The sequence below is a fragment of the Copadichromis virginalis genome, linkage group LG13 (assembly GCF_057382275.1).
Source record: "Copadichromis virginalis isolate Kocher_CV1m ecotype Utaka linkage group LG13, C_Virginalis_male_GT1.1, whole genome shotgun sequence".
Taxonomy (NCBI): domain Eukaryota; kingdom Metazoa; phylum Chordata; class Actinopteri; order Cichliformes; family Cichlidae; genus Copadichromis; species Copadichromis virginalis.
In genome coordinates, this window is record NC_140630.1 from 1780345 (window position 1) to 1798939 (window position 18595).

The window sequence follows — 18595 nt, forward strand, 5'->3', positions numbered from 1 at the left end:
AACCTTGGCTGATAATGACCCGTGCCCTTTTCACGTTCACCCTTTGAAAAAAACTCAGTGAAAGCCAACAGGAAGTGCAGTCACACAGAGTCAGGAAGTCCTCATTAACCCTTCCTGTCCCCAGCCTGCGATAAACTTTCACACATGTGCAGAGCTGCAAACGTTTTGCACGCCCACAATGAGCCTGTGACTGCTTCACCCTCATCTAACAGGAAGGAGGAGAGGTGAGAGAGGAGGAGGTGGAGCCTGAGGTGACTGATTAGTATCAGCTGAGTCAGATCTGAGAGTGCAGCAGGAACCCTCGCTAATCTAAACAGGTACAGGAAGTGACGTCAACGAGGCAGCGGACGGACCAGTTCTCTGTGGTCTGAGACTCGACACTTTGCAGGAAGCTCAGTGAGAAGGATGGAGGTGAAGATGCTGCTGCTCGTGTTTGTGCTCGCCGCTCTGGGTAAGACTCTGTGTGTGTGTCTGTCTCAGCACAGTCAGAGGTTAAAGCTGAACTCAGGTCTGTGCAGGTCGGGGCCTTGCAGCAGCTCCACTTTCTTTAAAACAAAAACTATGCAACTTCAACTTCAAAGCGGCGACTTGTCCCAGACATGAACAAGAGCTTAATGTGGTGGAAATGAAGATGAAGATAACTGCTCTGCAGACAGTTTCTGATCAATGGAAAATGCCCAGATATTTTAGAAAGTTGATCAAATATGTACTTCTTGTGCTGAGCGTCGTCACCACGGCCTGCGTTTATCATCCTGATCAGTGTTGGTTTACATGTGTGGGATGGCTGCTGCGTTGTCAGCTTCTGATATCTTAAAACAGTTTAAACTAAACGAGGCCACGCTGTCGTCATTGAAGTCCACCTTTGGCACATTTCAGACTCGATGGTCACGATCCTGCCCGCATGTTTAGACGTTGTTGAGGTCTGCTCGTCCCACACCTGCAGTGTGGTGACCTCTGCTGACCCGCTGAGGTCACCTTCTGCCAGACTGACATTTCTGCTGCAGCGACGCTCACTTTGTCATGTCAGCAGATTTATGGGCAACCTTCAAACATTCATCCCACATCTTAAAAACAGAAACGCTGGACTTCTGGAAGTCTCTGGGCTCTCTGTAAGTCTGTGGATGTTGCTGTGTCCCATACACCGCACCGTTACTGGTTTCATTTCAGTTAATCGCTGTAGAGGTTCGCTCACCATGACCTGTTTACAACTTCAGCCTTCACACCCAAACACCGGAAACCTCATCAGCAAGACTTAAACAAGTGAAAACAGAAACAAAGATCGCTGCATGACTAAACTAAAAACTGTCTCAGTTTATGAGTGAGAGGCTGCTCAGACTACCGTCCTGCTAAATTCTCTCGTTTAAACGAAGTCGGGTTGCTGTTTGCGCTCAGAGCGAGGTGGCTGCAGACATGATGTTTGAAGTAATGTGTATGTTCAGTCTGGCGTGTTGAGCTTGATTTTCATCAATATTAGACCAGAGAGGCGGTGACACCACGAGTGCAGCGGGCTGATGGGAAGGAAAGATTTTCATGTGAATTTCAAGCTGCTGCTCTAGACGAATGCCATGTGTAATCATCATTAAAGATCAGAACCAGCATTGTTTCATTAGAAAATTACTGTGATGCCTTAATCTGATGAACATATTTGCTTTATAAGCATTTTAACTGTGATCAAAGCGTGTATCCATGCAGGTCAGACCTACAGGTACCTGAGACCTGTACACCATAAATAAACTACAGGCACAGACAAATGAACGCTGTTAGTTTGGCCTTCAAAAACTAGGTGTCACAGCCTGTGCAATGGCTCGGCTCGTCGTTCCAGCATGAAAGGTAAAAACTGTTTAGACATCTGAGCGTGTCAGAGATGCTGAGACCACATCTGCCTTTATGTCAGCCGTTTTTCAAAAGGCTCTAAAAATGTCAAACTACTTAAAAATTAAAAGATGCCTAGATGATGTGTGTTATTATTATTAACTCGGTGTGTGAAACGAGCTAAAACACAGTACAGTGTCTTTAAATGCAGTGAGGCAACAGGAAGTGCTTCTGTCACCACAGAAAAATGGTTCTTCCTCTCAGACCACGTACCCTGTCTGACTCACCATCCCCACAGCCAATCACCACAGAGCGTCCCCCCTGACTGATCCACTCTGTCTCATCAGCCTGTTTCCTGTGGCTGTTTTGACAGTTTGACACCCGCCTAAAACTTCACTTCTCTGAAAATGTCTTAAGTTTATACCTAAACGTTCAGCCTGAGTATTCCGAGGTGTACAACATTCAAACATGAAGCTGAACTGATCACTGTTCTGTTTGAAAAACTTTATGGAAACTCGGTGTTAACTCATCCGTCCTCTCCTGCGTATCGCTATCAGGGCTGTGGGGGGGCTGCAGGCTATCCCAGTTACCATAGGGCGAGAGGCGGGGCACAGATCGCCAGTCTGTCTCAGAGCTAACACGGACAGTCGGACGCATTCACACCTGAGGGCAACAATATTAATTCAATTCAACTTTATTTATACAGCACCAAACCACAGCAAGAGCTCAAGGTGCTTTATATTGTAAAGACCCCAAATAACGCAGAGAACAATCGGACGCCCCCCTGTGAAGAATGACTTGGTGACAGTGTGTAACGTCGGGTTGCGTTTAGTGGTTGAGAGGAGGCGGCAAAACACTTAGCAGGGTAGCCAAAAGAGTACACACTCACGCTGGCGTTGGGAATTCCACAGTGTGTTCTTTAATATACCTTCTCTTCATCAACCATATAAGCCCGGTTGAACGGCTGCAGCTTAACAAACATAGCGCACAGTGTTCGTACAACCCATAACGTTGCAAACAAAGGTGTCTGGAGAGGTAAAACATAAAATCCGTCCCTCCTCATGCACTAGCGTGCAAGCACATGTCCACACAATCACAGAGAGAGACCAGTGGCACAAACTGATGACATCATCAACCCTCGACTTGGGTGTCTTAAAGGGAGACCAAACCATAGTGGCTGTTACAAGTGGAAAGGAAAAACACCCTTTTAACAGGAAGAAACTTCTGACACGTCTCTGACGGTAGGTGCTCTTCTCTTCCAGAGGGAACGTTGGTGTCTGGCTGGCATCATCACCCCTCCATGCCCGGGTCCCCACACAACATCAGCAAGAATGACCGTGGCCTCCAGCAGGTTGTCCTCAACGCCACCTACTTCTTCAACAACGAATCAAATGACGCCTTCCTCTTCAAACCCGCCACCATCGACAGAGCACAGAAGCAGGTATGACGGGGTCAGAGTTCAACCACTGCATCTGCAGGAAATATGGCAGGCGTGGGTTCATGCTGGCGTAGGGGGCGGTTCCATGTGAGGTGCTCGCTAAGTGTGTGTGTGTGTGTGTGTGTGTGTGTGTGTGTGTGTTTCAGATTGTTAAAGGAGTTCGGTACATGGCAGATTTTCAGATTTCCAGAACGGTGTGTCGTAAACGGGACAAGAACAACGACCTGTCCAGGTGTGACTTCCAGCCACCCGGTCCGCTCCACCAGGTGAGTCTGAGCTGCCAACTGTAGAGGAAAGACTAACCCTTTCTTGCTTAACTTTGACTCCATCCCAACTCTGAGAAACAGGATGACATCTGTTATAATAAAACCTTTAATGAGAGCATTACAGGAGCAGAGAAGACTCTGTCAGGATGAAGATTGAGGTCGAGCCTCCTCGTCTCATCAGAGAGTCTATACAGTTGCTCAGTACAATACTGTAAAGCCTCAGAAACAAACACTGTGAGCTGCAGTGCATCATGGGAAATTTGTGCAGTATTGTTGATGCCAGAGACAGTTTGAAATAATTTGAAATAAAATGATTACATAAAACCACTTCCTGCAGTATTACTGGAAATCCTGGCAGTGGAAGTACTGCAGTAAAACTTGCAGTAGTGCATGTTGTACTGTAAAACGATTCTTCTGTTTTTCAGGTGTTTCAGTGTCACGTGGATGTTTGGATGATTCCTTGGGAAAAACCACAGAAGAAGAATTTCAACTTACTTTGCAAACAGTGAATGCAGCAGCTGACTCCTCCCCCTCCTGCCGCTGTCGCCCGTCTTCATCCACTGAATAGAAACTGTCAGTCGTCCACGTTCATCTCTGTTCTCTGAATATTTCAGTATTAAAGATGAAACTGAACTCTGCGTGCGTGAACGTCTTTATTTCAGCGATAAATCGACCCATCGAACCGTCTCTGAGTTTTGAGGTTTCTCAGTCGAACATCTGTCAGAGCTCAGCGACACTCGTGGATTCATCAGGACTTTAAATCCTGCTATGGCTGATGGAGGACGAGGCCCCCTGCTGGTCAGACTGTGAACGCCTCCGCTTGCTCCATTAAAACCGTTTGTCATGAATCCATGCAGAGAGGAGCATGTGGCTCATCTTTCATTTAAACGTGCTCTTTGTTTCCGGAGCTTTGGGGTTAGGGGTGGGTTCTTATAATCGATTCATCGATTAAAATCGATTCTGGCTTGGATAACGTAAAATCGATTCATTAAAATCCTGAATCGATTTTTTAATATAAATTTATTTTGCCCAAAATGCCAGAATCTCAGGTGAAATCTCACAAAATTTCAAGAACCACCAAACAGTTAAGACAGTAAATGAGAGCAGGAACACGGATTCTGCACATAGACTTAAACACACAGCGGATCAGAATCAGTGAGATGTCGCCTTTCTCACAGTCGGGGCTGAAAGCCGACAGCTCGCTGATTCTGATGTGTCGGCGGGTCCGCGCTTTGTGTTCACGCCCTTTATGAGCCGATTCTAAAGCGGTTAGTTTTATCTCTCTCCAAACAATATTGACCGAACCAGCAGCAAAAGAAGATCCAAACGCTTCACATAAACATCGTCATGAATTCACTCTGACTTTTACTGTTTTGCTTCCACCGCGATGCACAGCTCTCTCTCTGTACTTCAAGAACAGTTTCGCTTTCTTCATTATTCACTTGCTTGTTACGCACCAGTCTACTGTTGTTTACAGGCTGTCGGCCGCTGTTTTTTTCCTTTTACATTCTTCCGAAAAGAAAACCTCATTTCTGCTGTTCAATACTGAACAAATTTAAACTTTTTAAAATTATTCAAAATGCAAAACGCTTAGCCGTGTGTCTAATAAAACCGCTGTAACGTCAGAGGTAATGTTCATTAATTAATGGTTTTCTTTCATTTTTGATGTACTGCAGAATATTTTTATAAAATCCAGGCCAGGAAAACCACCTTCATGTTTTTCTGTGTTTTATCTTCAGCTACTTTGACACAAAGGCCTCTGCTGTGATGCTCACACCTTGGATAAAGTCTTGCGTGTGTCAGCTTCCTTTTTATAGATACAAAAATATGTAAATGTACTGATCTGAATTATATTATTTCTGGCTGTCAAAATTTCCCAGATTTAAATCGAATCGTGGATCGAATCGATTCGGGGCCTTGTGAATCGGAATTGAATCGATTCTAGAAATCAGTGACGATACCCAGCCCTATTTGGGGTGTCTGTGGCTCACGAGGACCAGCTGAAGGTTGTAACTGGAAGTCTGGCTGTTCCAGGCTGCAAGTCCTACACCAGGACAGATTCAAATGGCACTATTAACCCTTTAAACCCTAACCGGTCACCAGCGATGGGTTAGGGCAGGGGTGCCCAATCCCGGTCCTCGAGAGCTACCGTCCTGCAGCTTTTAGATGCATCCCTACTCCAACACAGCTGAATCAAATGGTTTGGTTACCTCTTCAGCATGCCATCATGTTTGGCAAAGGCCTGATAACAAGCCATTCATTTGATTCAGCTGTGTTGGAGTAGGGATGCATCTAAAAGCTGCAGGATAGTAGCTCTCGAGGACTGGGATTGGGCAGCCCTGGGTTAGGGTTTAAAGCTGGGGTGGGTTCTCCACGCCTCGAGGGCCGGTGTCCTGCAGGTTTTAGATATCACCCTGGGTCAGTTGCCCACCCCTGCTTTAAAGGGTTAATCACTCTGAGGCAGAGCAGAACAGCGTGATGTAGGAACCAGACGCTTGGCCTCACACTGCAGACACAGCCAACCAATGGGCTTTGATCAGGGGTCATGACAATTTGCATATTAAGGATCCTAAACTGACCTCCTCGCCCGTTGTTAGTCAGCGTCACTGTGCAGATGTGCTGTTTATGAGGTTGGGGACCTGCAGTCAGCTGAGACTGAAGACGTCACCTGATGATGCTGAAAAACATCCAGATGGACAGAATCGACTTTTTAGGATGAATTGATCATGTTTGACAAAGAAAGCCGACGATGCTTCACGTGTTCTAGGAGCACGCCGTCTCACAGCAGGTTATGTTGTGTGGGATGTCTTTGAGGTTCTGTCTCCTTAACCTGACAAAAGAGCCTAAAAACCAAGAAGCTGTGATTCTTGCAGGTGTGCTCGAGACTTCATCGGATGCATGAAATAAGGACTCTGGAGCTCTGCGGTGGGAGAACCGTTACTACTTCTTTGGCCTGTATTTACGGTTCTGCACCTGTCGAGGAGCATGAGGAAGTTGTGCATGGACTCTTTTAGTTCTCTGTGACAGACGGAGTACCGTACAACAATAAAGTATTTGACCTCTGACCTCACAGCTTCCTCTTTGTCACGCTGACCTGCTGTATGTGTAAAGACTGTCAGGAGAAAAGCCGAGCTGCAGAGTCGGTGACAAACTGTGTAATGTAATATTTTATAAGCTTGAGTTACTCACCGGTAATCTACACAATCTGTGTAATCAGAGTAAACCTAAATGATGGATGACATCACGCGTGGAGCTACAGACACGGTGGCTCAGCTGGTGGTCCATCCTCACCCCCCCCCCCCGGGGGGGCTTTAGTCTCAGTTTCTGAGCTTGTGTTTCTGTAAGCTGCACCGTCACTGGGCATTCCTTTTCATCACCACCAGGTGGCAGCATCACACCAGCACAGAACCTGAGGGGAACTTAAACTCAGCTGGTGCTTCAGGCAGTTTGTTCACGTCCTGCAAGCTCGTTTCAGTCTGAGCATCCTCTCAGCCTATTTCATCTGTTATCAACACAAAAAACAAAACACCCTCCACTTCAGTCTGTCTGTGGGAGTCTGCCTCTGGATTACATCACTCATGGAGACTCCGTGTGATCTGTGAGGAAGACGAAGGCTGCGATAACAGTTCAGTTTTTATTGAAAGGCTGCAGGACATTGGTGTGAAAAGACGCAGTGCGACTGAAATACAGAGCTCATCACAGAGAGAGAAACACATTTGGCACAAAAGAAAATCAACAGAAGCACTGCTCAATCATCACTGTTCAGGTAAAAAACAGAAACGCCACCAAACTGGACGACTTCACCGTGAAGTTCTCCGGCTGTGAGGAAACCTGTGGCTCCGACGTCACACTGATGATGTCACAGAAACGCTGCTTCTCTACACGGATCCGAGTTAGAGATAACGACACGCTGATCAGGAATTATTAGGAGGCCAGTGCGTTTCAGCCTCGGGCTCCTTCACCGTCTCCAATCTCAGGGTTTGTTTGTTCGGCTCGTCCGTCGTGCTCTGACCTGCACGAAAGACGCTGCACGACCTAACGCTCTCCTGAGGTCGAAGGTCAAACAGGAAGTCGACAGCCAGCTTGGATCATTCGTCACATTTATAAAACAAAATGATTCAGTTAAACGTCCTCCAGTGGTTCCCTCAGTTTTTACACATTTTCCAGTTTTGAAGATTAACAGACAAATACTGAAGAACTTCAACCCAAAGATTATTATAAAATCTGCTAATGCTAAGCAGCTCATTCAGTGCATGTGAAACATTGTCCATACTAAGCCACTAAACCGCCTGAATTATAAAATCAAACTAAAAAAAAGCACGCGTCAGTCTTCCGTGGATGATTGAAATGTCTTTACAGGGACCCATTCTGCTCGTTTCCAGCTGCTTATTTCTAATATATGAGCAGCTTTGCATAACTTCCAGTTCAGAATAATCCTTCTGTGTCTGTGCTTGGATCATCCTCTGTCTGAAACAAGCTGCTTCAGCTCCCGTCTCTTTAAGCCCCTCCTCCCTCAAAGCCCACTGTCCTCTGACTGGCCAGCTTCCAGAGGCCTGCTGAGGGGCAGCACGGAGCTGCTGAGCTGTACTGACTGCAGAGGCTCTGGCAGTCGGAGGAAATCTGTGGCGTAACGACGTCAGCGCATCAGCAAAACAGGAAACAAACGGAAACGTTTAAAGTCGGTGACGTTTACACGGAAACCAAAGCTGCTCGTCTTTAATACACGAGCAGAATAAGACGTATTTGTAGGGTTAGACGAGTTTGTAATGTTATATATATATATTCATACAAAGGACAAGAGGAGGAGGACAAGAGGAGGAGGACAAGAGGAGGAGGACAAGAGGAGAACAAGAGGAAGAGGAGGACAAGAGGAAGAGGAGGACAAGAGGAAGAGGAGGACAAGAGGAGGGCATGAGGAGGACGACAAGAGGAGGAGGAGGACAAGAGGAGGAGGAGGGCATGAGCAGGAGGTCATGAGGAGGAGGAGGAGGAGGGCAGGAGGAGGAGGAGGGCAGGAGGAGGAGGAGGGCATGAGGAGGAAGAGGAGGGCATGAGGAGGAGGACAAGAGGAGGAGGAGGAGGACAAGAGGAGGAGGACAAGAGGAGGAGGAGGAGGGCATGAGGAGGAGGAGGACAAGAGGAGGAGGGCATGAGGAGGAGGAGGAGGGCATGAGGAGGAGGAGGAGGACAAGAGGAGGAGGGCATGAGGAGGAGGAGGAGGACAAGAGGAGGAGGGCATGAGGAGGAGGAGGGGGGCATGAGGAGGAGGAGGGGGGCATGAGGAGGAGGAGGGGGGCATGAGGAGGAGGAGGGGGGCATGAGGAGGAGGGCATGAGGAGGAGGTCATGAGGAGGACAAGAGGAGGAGGGGGGCATGAGCAGGAGGTCATGAGGAGGAGGAGGACAAGAGGAGGAGGAGGGCATGAGCAGGAGGACAGCTCCTCATAACAGCTCAGACTCGCTCAGATGACACAAAGAATGTGAGTCCACGCTTCGCGACGTCCAACAGACATCAGTGTGAGGGAGGTGATCAGCGAGGACATCCAGCTGCGTCCACAACAGAAGCAATTTGCTCGCCACGTTTCGTGACAGCTGATCGCACCCGGTTCTGGTTACCCAGGTAACTCTACAAACAGGCCATACCCGTGTTCATCAGTGGTATCCTGCGCTCTCATTGGACGACATTTCAGTCACCTGTCTGGAAGTTGTGAAAAGAAAGGCTTGAAGTCGCCATGTTGCTTCCAGTGTGGACGTAGCTTCGGTGCCACAGGTCTGAAGCTTGGTCGCTAGAAAAACGTGTGCGCTCCCAGCTGATGGGCGAGTGGCAGCAGGAGGTCACCGACAGTCACCGGCGTGAAATCGGGACTCACAGAGGAAGCCGCTCAAAACGTCTTTGTGATCGATTTAGACGCTAACAGAGGAGTCCTCTGTGGACACTTTCAAACATGTCACTAAGCAACGGTGCCTTCAAAGTAAAAGGTGCTTATTTTGTTAGTTTCTGTGGATAGAGACAGCTTTTATTTTGAAGAGGAGCCATCACTGTTTCCAGTTTGTGCTGCGCTTTTTAATTTCATCAGTGTTCGCTGGTTAGCTAGCTAACATCTGCAGCCAAGTCAGCATCCTCCACTATGGGAAACTGGAGCGACCAACTTCACACTTGTGACTACCAGCAACCTGCTGGGAGAACACATTTTTCCTTAGCGACCAGCAGTTGCCAGGTAATCCCTACATTAGTATTGTCACAAAAGATCTCCCCTATCCATCTATCAATCTAACCCTAAAGCAACGCCTGAATCCTGCCAAAGCACCCAAGCTAACCCGTTCAGACGCTAGCCCATCAAACTGCTATTGTATAAATATTTCAGTGCTGTTGGCCAATCGAATCACAAAGAAATTACAAAGAAATCCTGGGAGGGGCAAGATGATTGGTTAAACCAGGGGTGTCAAACTCAAACACACAGTGGGCCAAAATTCCAAACTGGAACAAAGTCGTGGGCTAACAGTAATATTTATTGAAAAAAAAATATCTTCCTCTAGATATAAGAATGAATCTTTTCTTATGGACTCAAACACATTTTGCTGAAAAACTGAATATGGAACAAGCAAAGCTTAATACTAAACAATATATATATTAGCTGTATAATACCAGTAGGCCAGCTCTAATAGTAATTTGGTATGGCTTCGCGGACCAAATGTAATTAGGCTGTGGACCAAATTTGGCCCGTGGGCCAGAGTTTGACACCTATGGGTTAAACAGTCTGTAATGTGACATCAATCACTGTAGCCTGAAGTACGTAAGCACAGTTACAGGTAGGGTGAGTTAGCCTCTCTCGTGACTGGTTGGTTGTCACTAAAGACACACCCATAATCACATCCCAACGTGTGAGATTTAGATAAAAAAAAAAAAAAAAAAAAGTGCAAGCGCAGTAGTGCAGACAATAGCCAATCAAAACACATTAAATCGTCCCGAGAGGGCGAAGCAGTTTGTCAAGCAGCCTGTAATCTGACATCAGCGTTAGCAGGAGGTTGATCATCACCGTGAGTAACCGCTCTTCTTCTGTGTAAACAAAGTTAGTCAGAGGCAGCTAGGTTAGCTCAGGCTAACTGCTAATCAAAGCATCTGTAAGCCTGCACTATGACTGAAGGGAACAAACTCCGCCCCTAAGAGTACAATTTAAAAAAAAAAAAAAACTAGGCCACGAGCGAACTTGCTAGCTTAAATCCATTAGGTAACGTATGCTTTAGTTAGCTCGCAGGTGAACGCTGTAGTCGCAGTGGTTTTCAGTGAAGAAACGACAAAAGCACAAACACAAAAACACAAACCTTGTTTCTCTGGACACTTTTGTTCTGAATAAAAAGTCTAAACATAGCAGTCAAACAAAATACCGTCGAAAAGGGAAGAAATTATCAAAAACGGTGATAAATCTAAAGCTGCATGAATCTTAAAAGGAAAAATCAACAGAGATTAGCCACAAATGGGAATGCCGCCCAATTCCTGGGACAGCCTGTAGGTGGCGCTGGGTGAAGTCATTCTCGGGATATTTCCAAGGCTGGAACTTTAATTTGCGGAACAAGCCGGCAGAGACGGGTTAACGCCGTGTTAACATCTCAAAGTCACAAAAATGTCTGTCTGCGTGTCGTCTTTTTGAATCTTCTACACCTTGCTGAGGTCGAGTTTGGCGATGTACGGCGAGCGGAAGGAGCCCAGGTACAGATTCCCATCATGCTCGTGGACCTCGCTGATGTAGGCTGCAACCAGGCCGTTGGGGTCGTGGAAGCTCCGCGTGCACACGCCACCGTCGTGGAGCTCTGCAACCAAACTGTACCGGGGAACAAACTTCATCAGGATATCCTGGCTGAAGAGCTGCAGGAGGGTGGAGGAAAGGTGAGAGAGAAGGAGACAGACAGGAAGGAGTTAAAGGGAAATCAGGCGTGCTCTGTGACGGTGATGAACCCGGCGTGACCGCTGCTCATGTTTTCCAGTGTCTGATGCAACAGCGCTCGCTCCAGGTCAAAGTCTGCAGACAGAGCAGCCAATCAGATTACAAAACTCTGGGTTATGACTCATTCATGTTCCCAGACACCGGGACGAAGGAGAGGCGCTCTGAAACGCATCATCACTCCAGAGTTCACTGCCGTTTACCCCACAAACCAGTGGGAGTCGTACACGTGACGGAGTTTTAACTTTAGCAACGTCGTTAGTAATGATCATTAAATCGGTCGGGGGTCAAACCCAGCTGACTCGTGGCGCTCACTCGAGTGTGTGCTGAGGATAATTAAACCAAAGGTCAAAGGTCGAACACTCTGAATGAAGTTTCCTCCTAAACTAAACAGAAGATGACAGCAGACCCCGGTGACGGCCGCTCCACGCGGTTTACGAAGCGTCTCATTAGCTGTAGCAGAGGCTGCTTCTGATTGGATCGCTTCCAAACTCGTGCCACCTTGCTACACAGCTCAGTCATTTGTGATTGGCTCTCGTCTCTGCAGATATTTTCATCTCGCTTTTATTCATTGATGAAAACTTCATCTTCAGTTTTGTTCTCGTTCGCCATTTTTAATATATATCGCCTGCTTTCATCAGATAAAAACTGACGGTCAGCGACATTAACACATGCTACACCCGTGCCTACGTCAGGTGACATCACAGAAATGACCCTCCCCCGCTCAGGCGCCAACGGATGTAAGCCGTGGTCCTGCACAAACGGCGCCTTTGCTCTGACGTTAATAGAATCCGCTCTCAGCATCCACAACATGCCAGAGGCCATCACCTCCCCGCCACCATGTGACCGCCATCACCTCCCCGCCACCATGTGACCGCCATCACCTCCCCGCCACCATGTGACCGCCATCACCTCCCCGCCACCATGTGACCGCCATCACCTCCCCGCCATCACTGTCAGATTCCAGACATTTTAATCAGGTCTAATTTTAAATGTGTATAAAAGTCTGTTTTTACCTTGAATATGAACTTTTTGATCCAGGGTCTCTGGGACAGGAAGTCCAGCATTGAGAAGCCAGGGTTCGGTCTCACTGCCGACATGGCCACCCAGTAACCTCCGGTGGAGCTCGGGCGGATGTTGTCAGGGAAACCCGGCAGGTTGTCCACGAACGTGTCCATCCCGCCTTTATTCAGCCCGGCCACGTGGACCCTGGTGCAGAAGAGCGTCACGTGACAGACAAACGTACAAACTGCATCACATGACACCGATCAGCTGTCTGTGACGCTGAGCGGCCTCTGGGGGCCAAAACCCAAATGCTCACGTCACAGGGAACCTCACCCGGCAGCGGGTGATGTCACAGCAGATATATCCATTTTTTATTAAATGTTTACAAATATTTTATTTATTTCAAAACAAAAGCGGCTTAAAAAACATTTTTCCAAACAGAACATTTATGTTTTAGTCTCTTTAATTAGAAAAGATGAACATGATTAAAGCTTAAAATCCTGGGTTAGCACAACTGCAGAGGTCAGACTGACAGCTGCAACAGAAATATTGATTTATGTCATCGTGAGCTGAGTGTAATGAACTGCATGTTTCTGATTGGCTGTAACTCAAAACAGACGTGACCACAGACCTGTTTACTGTTCACACGCCGCTCAGGCCAGAGCCTGACAGGAAGGAAGCAAAACACCTGACACACACACACACACACACACACACACGCACAAACACGCACGCACAAACACGCACACAAACACGCACACACGCACACAAACACGCACACACGCACACAAACACGCACACACGCACACGCACAAACACGCACGCACAAACACGCACGCACGCACACACACACACACACACACACAAACACGCACGCACACACACACACACGCACGCACAAACACGCACGCACGCACACACACACACACGCACACACACACACACACACACACAAACACACACGTATTCATATCCTCGTGGGGACATCTCATTGCTTACCCTAAACATAACCGTGACCTAACTGTAACCTAACCTGACACCAAAACCACATTTTGAGTCTCAAAAATACTTTCAATCTGGTGGGGATGTGGATTTGGGTCCCAATAAGGACTGTTGGTCCCCACAGGTATAATAAACGTCCAATTGTTGGTCCCCACAAAGATATTAATACCTGTAGACGCTCACGTCTTTCTGTGTGTGTCAGGACCAGTGTGTCGCTGACGTAACATATTATGTAACCGTGCCTGATTTCTACCAGCACGTGTGAACCTTCACTAAACGTCCTCACAGTGCAGACGCGTCCCCGTAAAACAGACGTCCTCACTGCAGCGGTCTGTAACATGTAAACCCCACAAACGCAGAAAGACGTGACTCCCTCTCTCACTCACACACTTGATGTAGGTTAAAAAAAAAAGGGTTGGATGATCTCAGAGCCTGTTTCCACGGCAACCGAGATCCAGCATCGGCGCCATCGTGCTCCATCGCAGACGGTTGTTTAACATCCATCGTACACGAGTGGCTCACACAGGAAGTTAAAGAACGCAGATGGCAGCCTGGTTTGATTTGCTCGAGATTTTAGGTTAAATCTTTTTAACTCTGAGGTTTTTAGTTTGTGCTGGACGTTCTGAACTTCTCTGCCTCGGATGATCTCGCAGGCACAGGTGAGTCGGGTGGGTTACCTGCGGATCCGGGCCATGGTGGTCTCCGCCACCAGCACCGACTCCTCGTCCGGCAGCAGTTGGATGCCATTTGGGAATCGCATGTCCTCCATCACCACCGTCAGCTCCTTGGTCTCGGTGTTGTACTCGAGGACGCTGAGGATGAAACCGCTCGCGTTAGAGAACCGCTGCCAGGCTTTTAATGTGACATGTCACAAACAGGAAGTAGTAATCACACTAAAGTGAACTGATACACAGATGTTTCGACGTATGGATGATTAATAAACGCCATTCTAATAAGACGTTTGACTGTCAGCGCTCTCAGACACTCGTTGGACGCAGGTACCGGCCGTCGGGCGTGGCCTCCATGATGAGGTGCATGTAGTCTCTCCGCTGCCACCTGCTGCTGGAGTCGGTGAAGTACACCTTCTTTCCATCTTGCGTCACCGCCACGTCGTTAATAAATGACAGCTTCCTCCCTGCGACGACCTGGCCGCCGTTCACCAACCTGGTCGCCTCACCTGCAAAGAAAAACACACAGTCCGCTCCACCTGATCACATGACTCAGCACGAATACAGTCCAGCTGTTAGCTTTGATCCAGATGTGCTACAGTAAAACCCAGAATTAGACTTTTGAGCGCCAGAACCTTTCAGTCACAAGACATCTACGAAACTCACCTGAGCCCAGCAGGCAGGAAGCGTGGGAAGTGGGATCACTCACCAGTGGTGGGGTTGACCTCGAACAGACCCAGGTAGGCATCGGCTACAAACAGCGTCCCGTTGGGTCCGACTCTGATCCCCAGCGGCCTCCCGCAGTTGGGCTCGTCCTCTCTGGAACCTGCTGGACATCGACCAATCAGAAAGGGTGCAAGATGTGCTTGGACACAGACGTGTGAGGAAGGTTAAAAAGAAATCTTTTCAGGTTGTTCGATTCTTTTATTTTGGCACAAACAGGCTCCAAACGTCAACGAGCACAAAGCTCAGAGCTTCTGCTTCCTGCTGGAGGAAGCACCACAGCGAGCTCACGTTACCTTCGCTGACCTGAACTTCCTGTTCAGGTTCTTCCTGACACACCTGGCTGAAAGTTTAAACTTAAACCAGAGACTTCAGCTTAATCAGCTGGTTTGAGTTGGAGTCAGCAGACGGCGTGCTGTTACCTGCGTGTCAGGTGTGCTGTGACGCTGTGCAGGTTTGAGCGTGTCGCCGGGTTCATCCGAGGTCTCTCACATGTTTGTGTTGAAAGCGGCAGATCAGGGCTGAAGGTCGAACTGTCAGTTATTTATTGGGAAACTCCAAAATGAAGCAAGCGTGTGGCTGCAGGCAGGCTGACAGTAACGCCTTGCTCAACACAGGCTGACGGTTTGATCCCGTCAGCCTCGCTCATTGTCAGCATGTGACAGAGCTCAGGCTGGCTCACCTGCAGCTCCGTCACATGATGTAAGGTTTAAAGCCCTGAGCAGAGGGAGGCGGGTACACCTGGACGCAGGTGAGCACCGCGTCGCACCTGGACACCGGCCAATCATTTAGGTTTCGTCTAGCTGGCTAACACATGAAACCTGGACATGCTGAAGTGTTTCTAACCTGAAGTCCAGGCCACGCCCACAAACTCTGACAGCGCACAGGAAGAGGAGGCAGCACGTGAAGACCGGAAGCACAAACGAGCACGACTCACCACACGGCAGCTTCCCGAGTCTCGTCACCATATGGATCCTCCGACCGACCAGCTTCACGATTTTCCCGTCAGCTGTTCCCGAGAACAGAACATCTGCAGACACAGAGGGACAATCTGTCAGCTCTCGGCGCTCCTCGCCGCGGTCGCCGCCGACGTCTGACACCAACCTCCGATGTTAGCGATGGACTCGGGGCCGACGAGCTGGTCCTCAAACAGTCTCTGAGCTTCTCTGAGCTTCAGGTTGGGCTCCCAGCAGCCCTTCATCATGGGCGGTTCTTTCAGCCTGCAGCACCACGACCGACCAGCAGGGGCAGCAGCAAAAACTCGTTAACTTTTATTTCAAAAAGGATTTAACATGAATATTGTGACTTTCTCTGAACAGACAGTTTCAGATTACAGAGTTACTTTCTGTTTTTATTCATCGAGTTATTCCAGGATTGAAACATTGGGATCTTTCACACGTTTTTATGGATTTTATTTTGAAAACATCTAAACTCATTTCTGAACGCGCTGATGTTTGTAGCCAAACGAATTATTCATTAAGCGGCTGACTTGTGTCACTCACGTGAAGACTTCAGGCTTGATGGGAGACTCGAGGATGAGGATGATGACCAGGAGAGGAAGAAGCAGGAGGACGCCCAGAGAAAGCAGCGTGACCCGGAAGATCTTCCCGCTGTAGGTGCTGAGAGCAGAAACAGAGACGTGACTGCAGCGGGGCTCCTCAGGGACCCACCCCGGAACCGGACCCACCTGACCCCACAATCAACCGCGTTCCCCACACTAGCTTCATTAATGCAGGCGTCCTCGTAAACACACCTGCACGATCACATTTACAGGTGCGCATCACGAGCTAACGAGGCGAGCGTGGAAAGAGTCAACGTGTGTGAGTGAGAAGACCCCGAACACGAAGGCTAACAGAAACACGCAGCGTGTCCCCGTGGGCTGCTCAACACCGCCTCGGTGAGAACAAACCCAGCGGCTCTTACCTGGACCCTTTGCGCCGCTGCTCCGGCAGCTCGTCGGTGATCACCTGCGGGCGGTGCAGCCGCCGGAAGCGCAGTCCCGCCGACTCGTTCATGTTGCGCTCGGTTCGGTTTGGCTCGGTTGCAAAGCGCGCGGTCACCGTGTGCAGGTTCGGTGCTTGTTGGAGCGAGTGAAGCAGCAGCCTGCTCTGACAGCGAGCAGGGATTCGTCTTCTTCTAAATGTTGTTGGCGGTTGGCAAACAACAAAACGGTGCATTACCGCCACCAGCCGGTGTGGACCGGAACGACCTCTACAAAACCCTCCGTCCTCCCAAACATTTTACCCTCTTTTACAAACTGGAACAAGGCCCGCTAACCTTCAGGTTCTGGGTCAGTGGGCTTCTCTCCACCTGATACTGTGAGACACGATCCACGGTTTCCTCACATTTCCCTGTTATATTTCCCCACCATCAACAGTGTAGTGTTCGAACCAGTATGTCCACATCTTATTCTTGAAATGTGACCATATTGTGATTTCCAAAAAAGAGGACACTTGGCCCAGTCATGAAGAACTTTAATAATGTTTACTTAAAGAAAATGTTAACATATTTAAACCATGCCTTCTCTGTGCGGTTAATGAACGGTGAAATAAAAAAATGTCATACAGGCTTTTACAAGCCAACAAGTGCAAAAACAACAACTTAAAAACCTCTGGAATTAAAATAATGGTACAGAAATAAAGCCTCATCTGTATAAGAAAGATGACCAGTCCCGCGACGGTACGAGGGAAATTTCTTTTGCGGTTCGTCTGAAAAGCTGCACTTGCGCTTTGGCTTCTTCTAAACATCATCAGCCGCGCCCTGTCCCGTCTGTCAGGCAGAACAACCACTCGCAAAGCAGCAGCTCGGGATGATGTCACACATATGGGTCCTCTGTAGGCCTATAGAAAAACCCGGACATTTTCATCAGTCTCGAAAATCCCCCCGGACAGAACGTGGAAAGTGGACATGTCCAGGGAAAAGAGGACTGTCGGTCACCCCACTCCTTCCTGTGCTCCTCCTCTCCATCTCTCCTGCATTTCTTGCCTTGCGGCTCTGTTTCTCTGCCTGACAGAAGCTAACAGCCGGGTTACTAATCTTTGGTTTGTGGCTTCCCTCGCAGCTCTATCTGCCATTTCATTGGCTCTGACTCCACACAAACCCACCTGCAAGTCTGTCATCACTGTAAACTGGCCAATGACGAGCTTGAGTCTGAACAGACGACTGATGTAACGGTCTCGTGTCTTGTGTCCATTGAACAGCTGACAGTACTGGGAGCATTACTGTATACTCAGTCCATCCGTGACCCTTTCCCCCACTTTGACTGGCTCTGTTCTCCGATGCATCTGTGTATAAAATACTAATAATACTGATGTAAGCCTGTACTGTATGTGAGTTTAAAGTAAATGCCCTGTCCCTGTAATGTGAAACCTTCTGTGGAGGAAGTATTCATGGAGGTATTGCTGTAACTCTGACCCGATGCTCTCTGAGCCACAGTCCATCCAAAGCTCCTTGTACAGCCCAGGTTACATTTTCACCCAACCACAGCCCAAGAAACTTAAATTTACTCCCTCTAACTCCTGACTCTATAACTGAAGCTTCACTTCTTCTCCAACTCTTTTTCCTGTAAAACATTGTCTTGCTCTTATCAACTGAAAAATTTATACCCCACTTATACCACCACTCTTCATCTTTCCCAGTCACTCCCAGCAGGAAAAGATGAGTTGCTCCATGGAAGGGAAACCCCATCCCACCCTCTATGTCACATCATTTATCATTAAGGAAAATAACAAAGTCACTATGC

At 48.3% G+C, this 18595-nt stretch overlaps 2 protein-coding genes across 3 annotated transcripts; one reads left to right on the forward strand and one right to left on the reverse strand.

The window, feature by feature from the left end:
- Positions 1 to 235: 235 nt before the first annotated feature.
- cst7 (cystatin f) lies at positions 236 to 4149 on the forward strand. The gene is made up of 4 exons (XM_085476683.1): positions 236 to 451; positions 3075 to 3253; positions 3397 to 3516; positions 3942 to 4149. The coding sequence occupies exons 1-4, from the start codon at positions 406 to 408 to the stop codon at positions 4023 to 4025; spliced, it is 429 nt and encodes a 142-aa protein (XP_085332809.1). The 5' UTR covers positions 236 to 405; the 3' UTR covers positions 4026 to 4149.
- Positions 4150 to 10821: 6672 nt separating this feature from the next.
- On the reverse strand, positions 10822 to 17022 carry apmap (adipocyte plasma membrane associated protein). 2 transcript variants are annotated; one of them, XM_085476849.1, is made up of 9 exons: positions 16777 to 17022; positions 16356 to 16472; positions 15958 to 16073; positions 15791 to 15883; positions 14840 to 14959; positions 14465 to 14639; positions 14140 to 14274; positions 12472 to 12664; positions 10822 to 11379 (listed from the first exon to the last, which is right to left on the reverse strand). In XM_085476849.1, exons 1-9 carry the CDS (start codon positions 16866 to 16868, stop codon positions 11170 to 11172), a joined length of 1251 nt encoding a protein of 416 aa, XP_085332975.1. In that variant the 5' UTR covers positions 16869 to 17022; the 3' UTR covers positions 10822 to 11169. The 2 variants fall into 2 exon arrangements, with proteins under 2 accessions (XP_085332975.1, XP_085332976.1); XM_085476850.1 differs by having other exon boundaries at positions 14840 to 14956; positions 16777 to 17021.
- Between the last annotated feature and the right edge of the window lie 1573 nt (positions 17023 to 18595).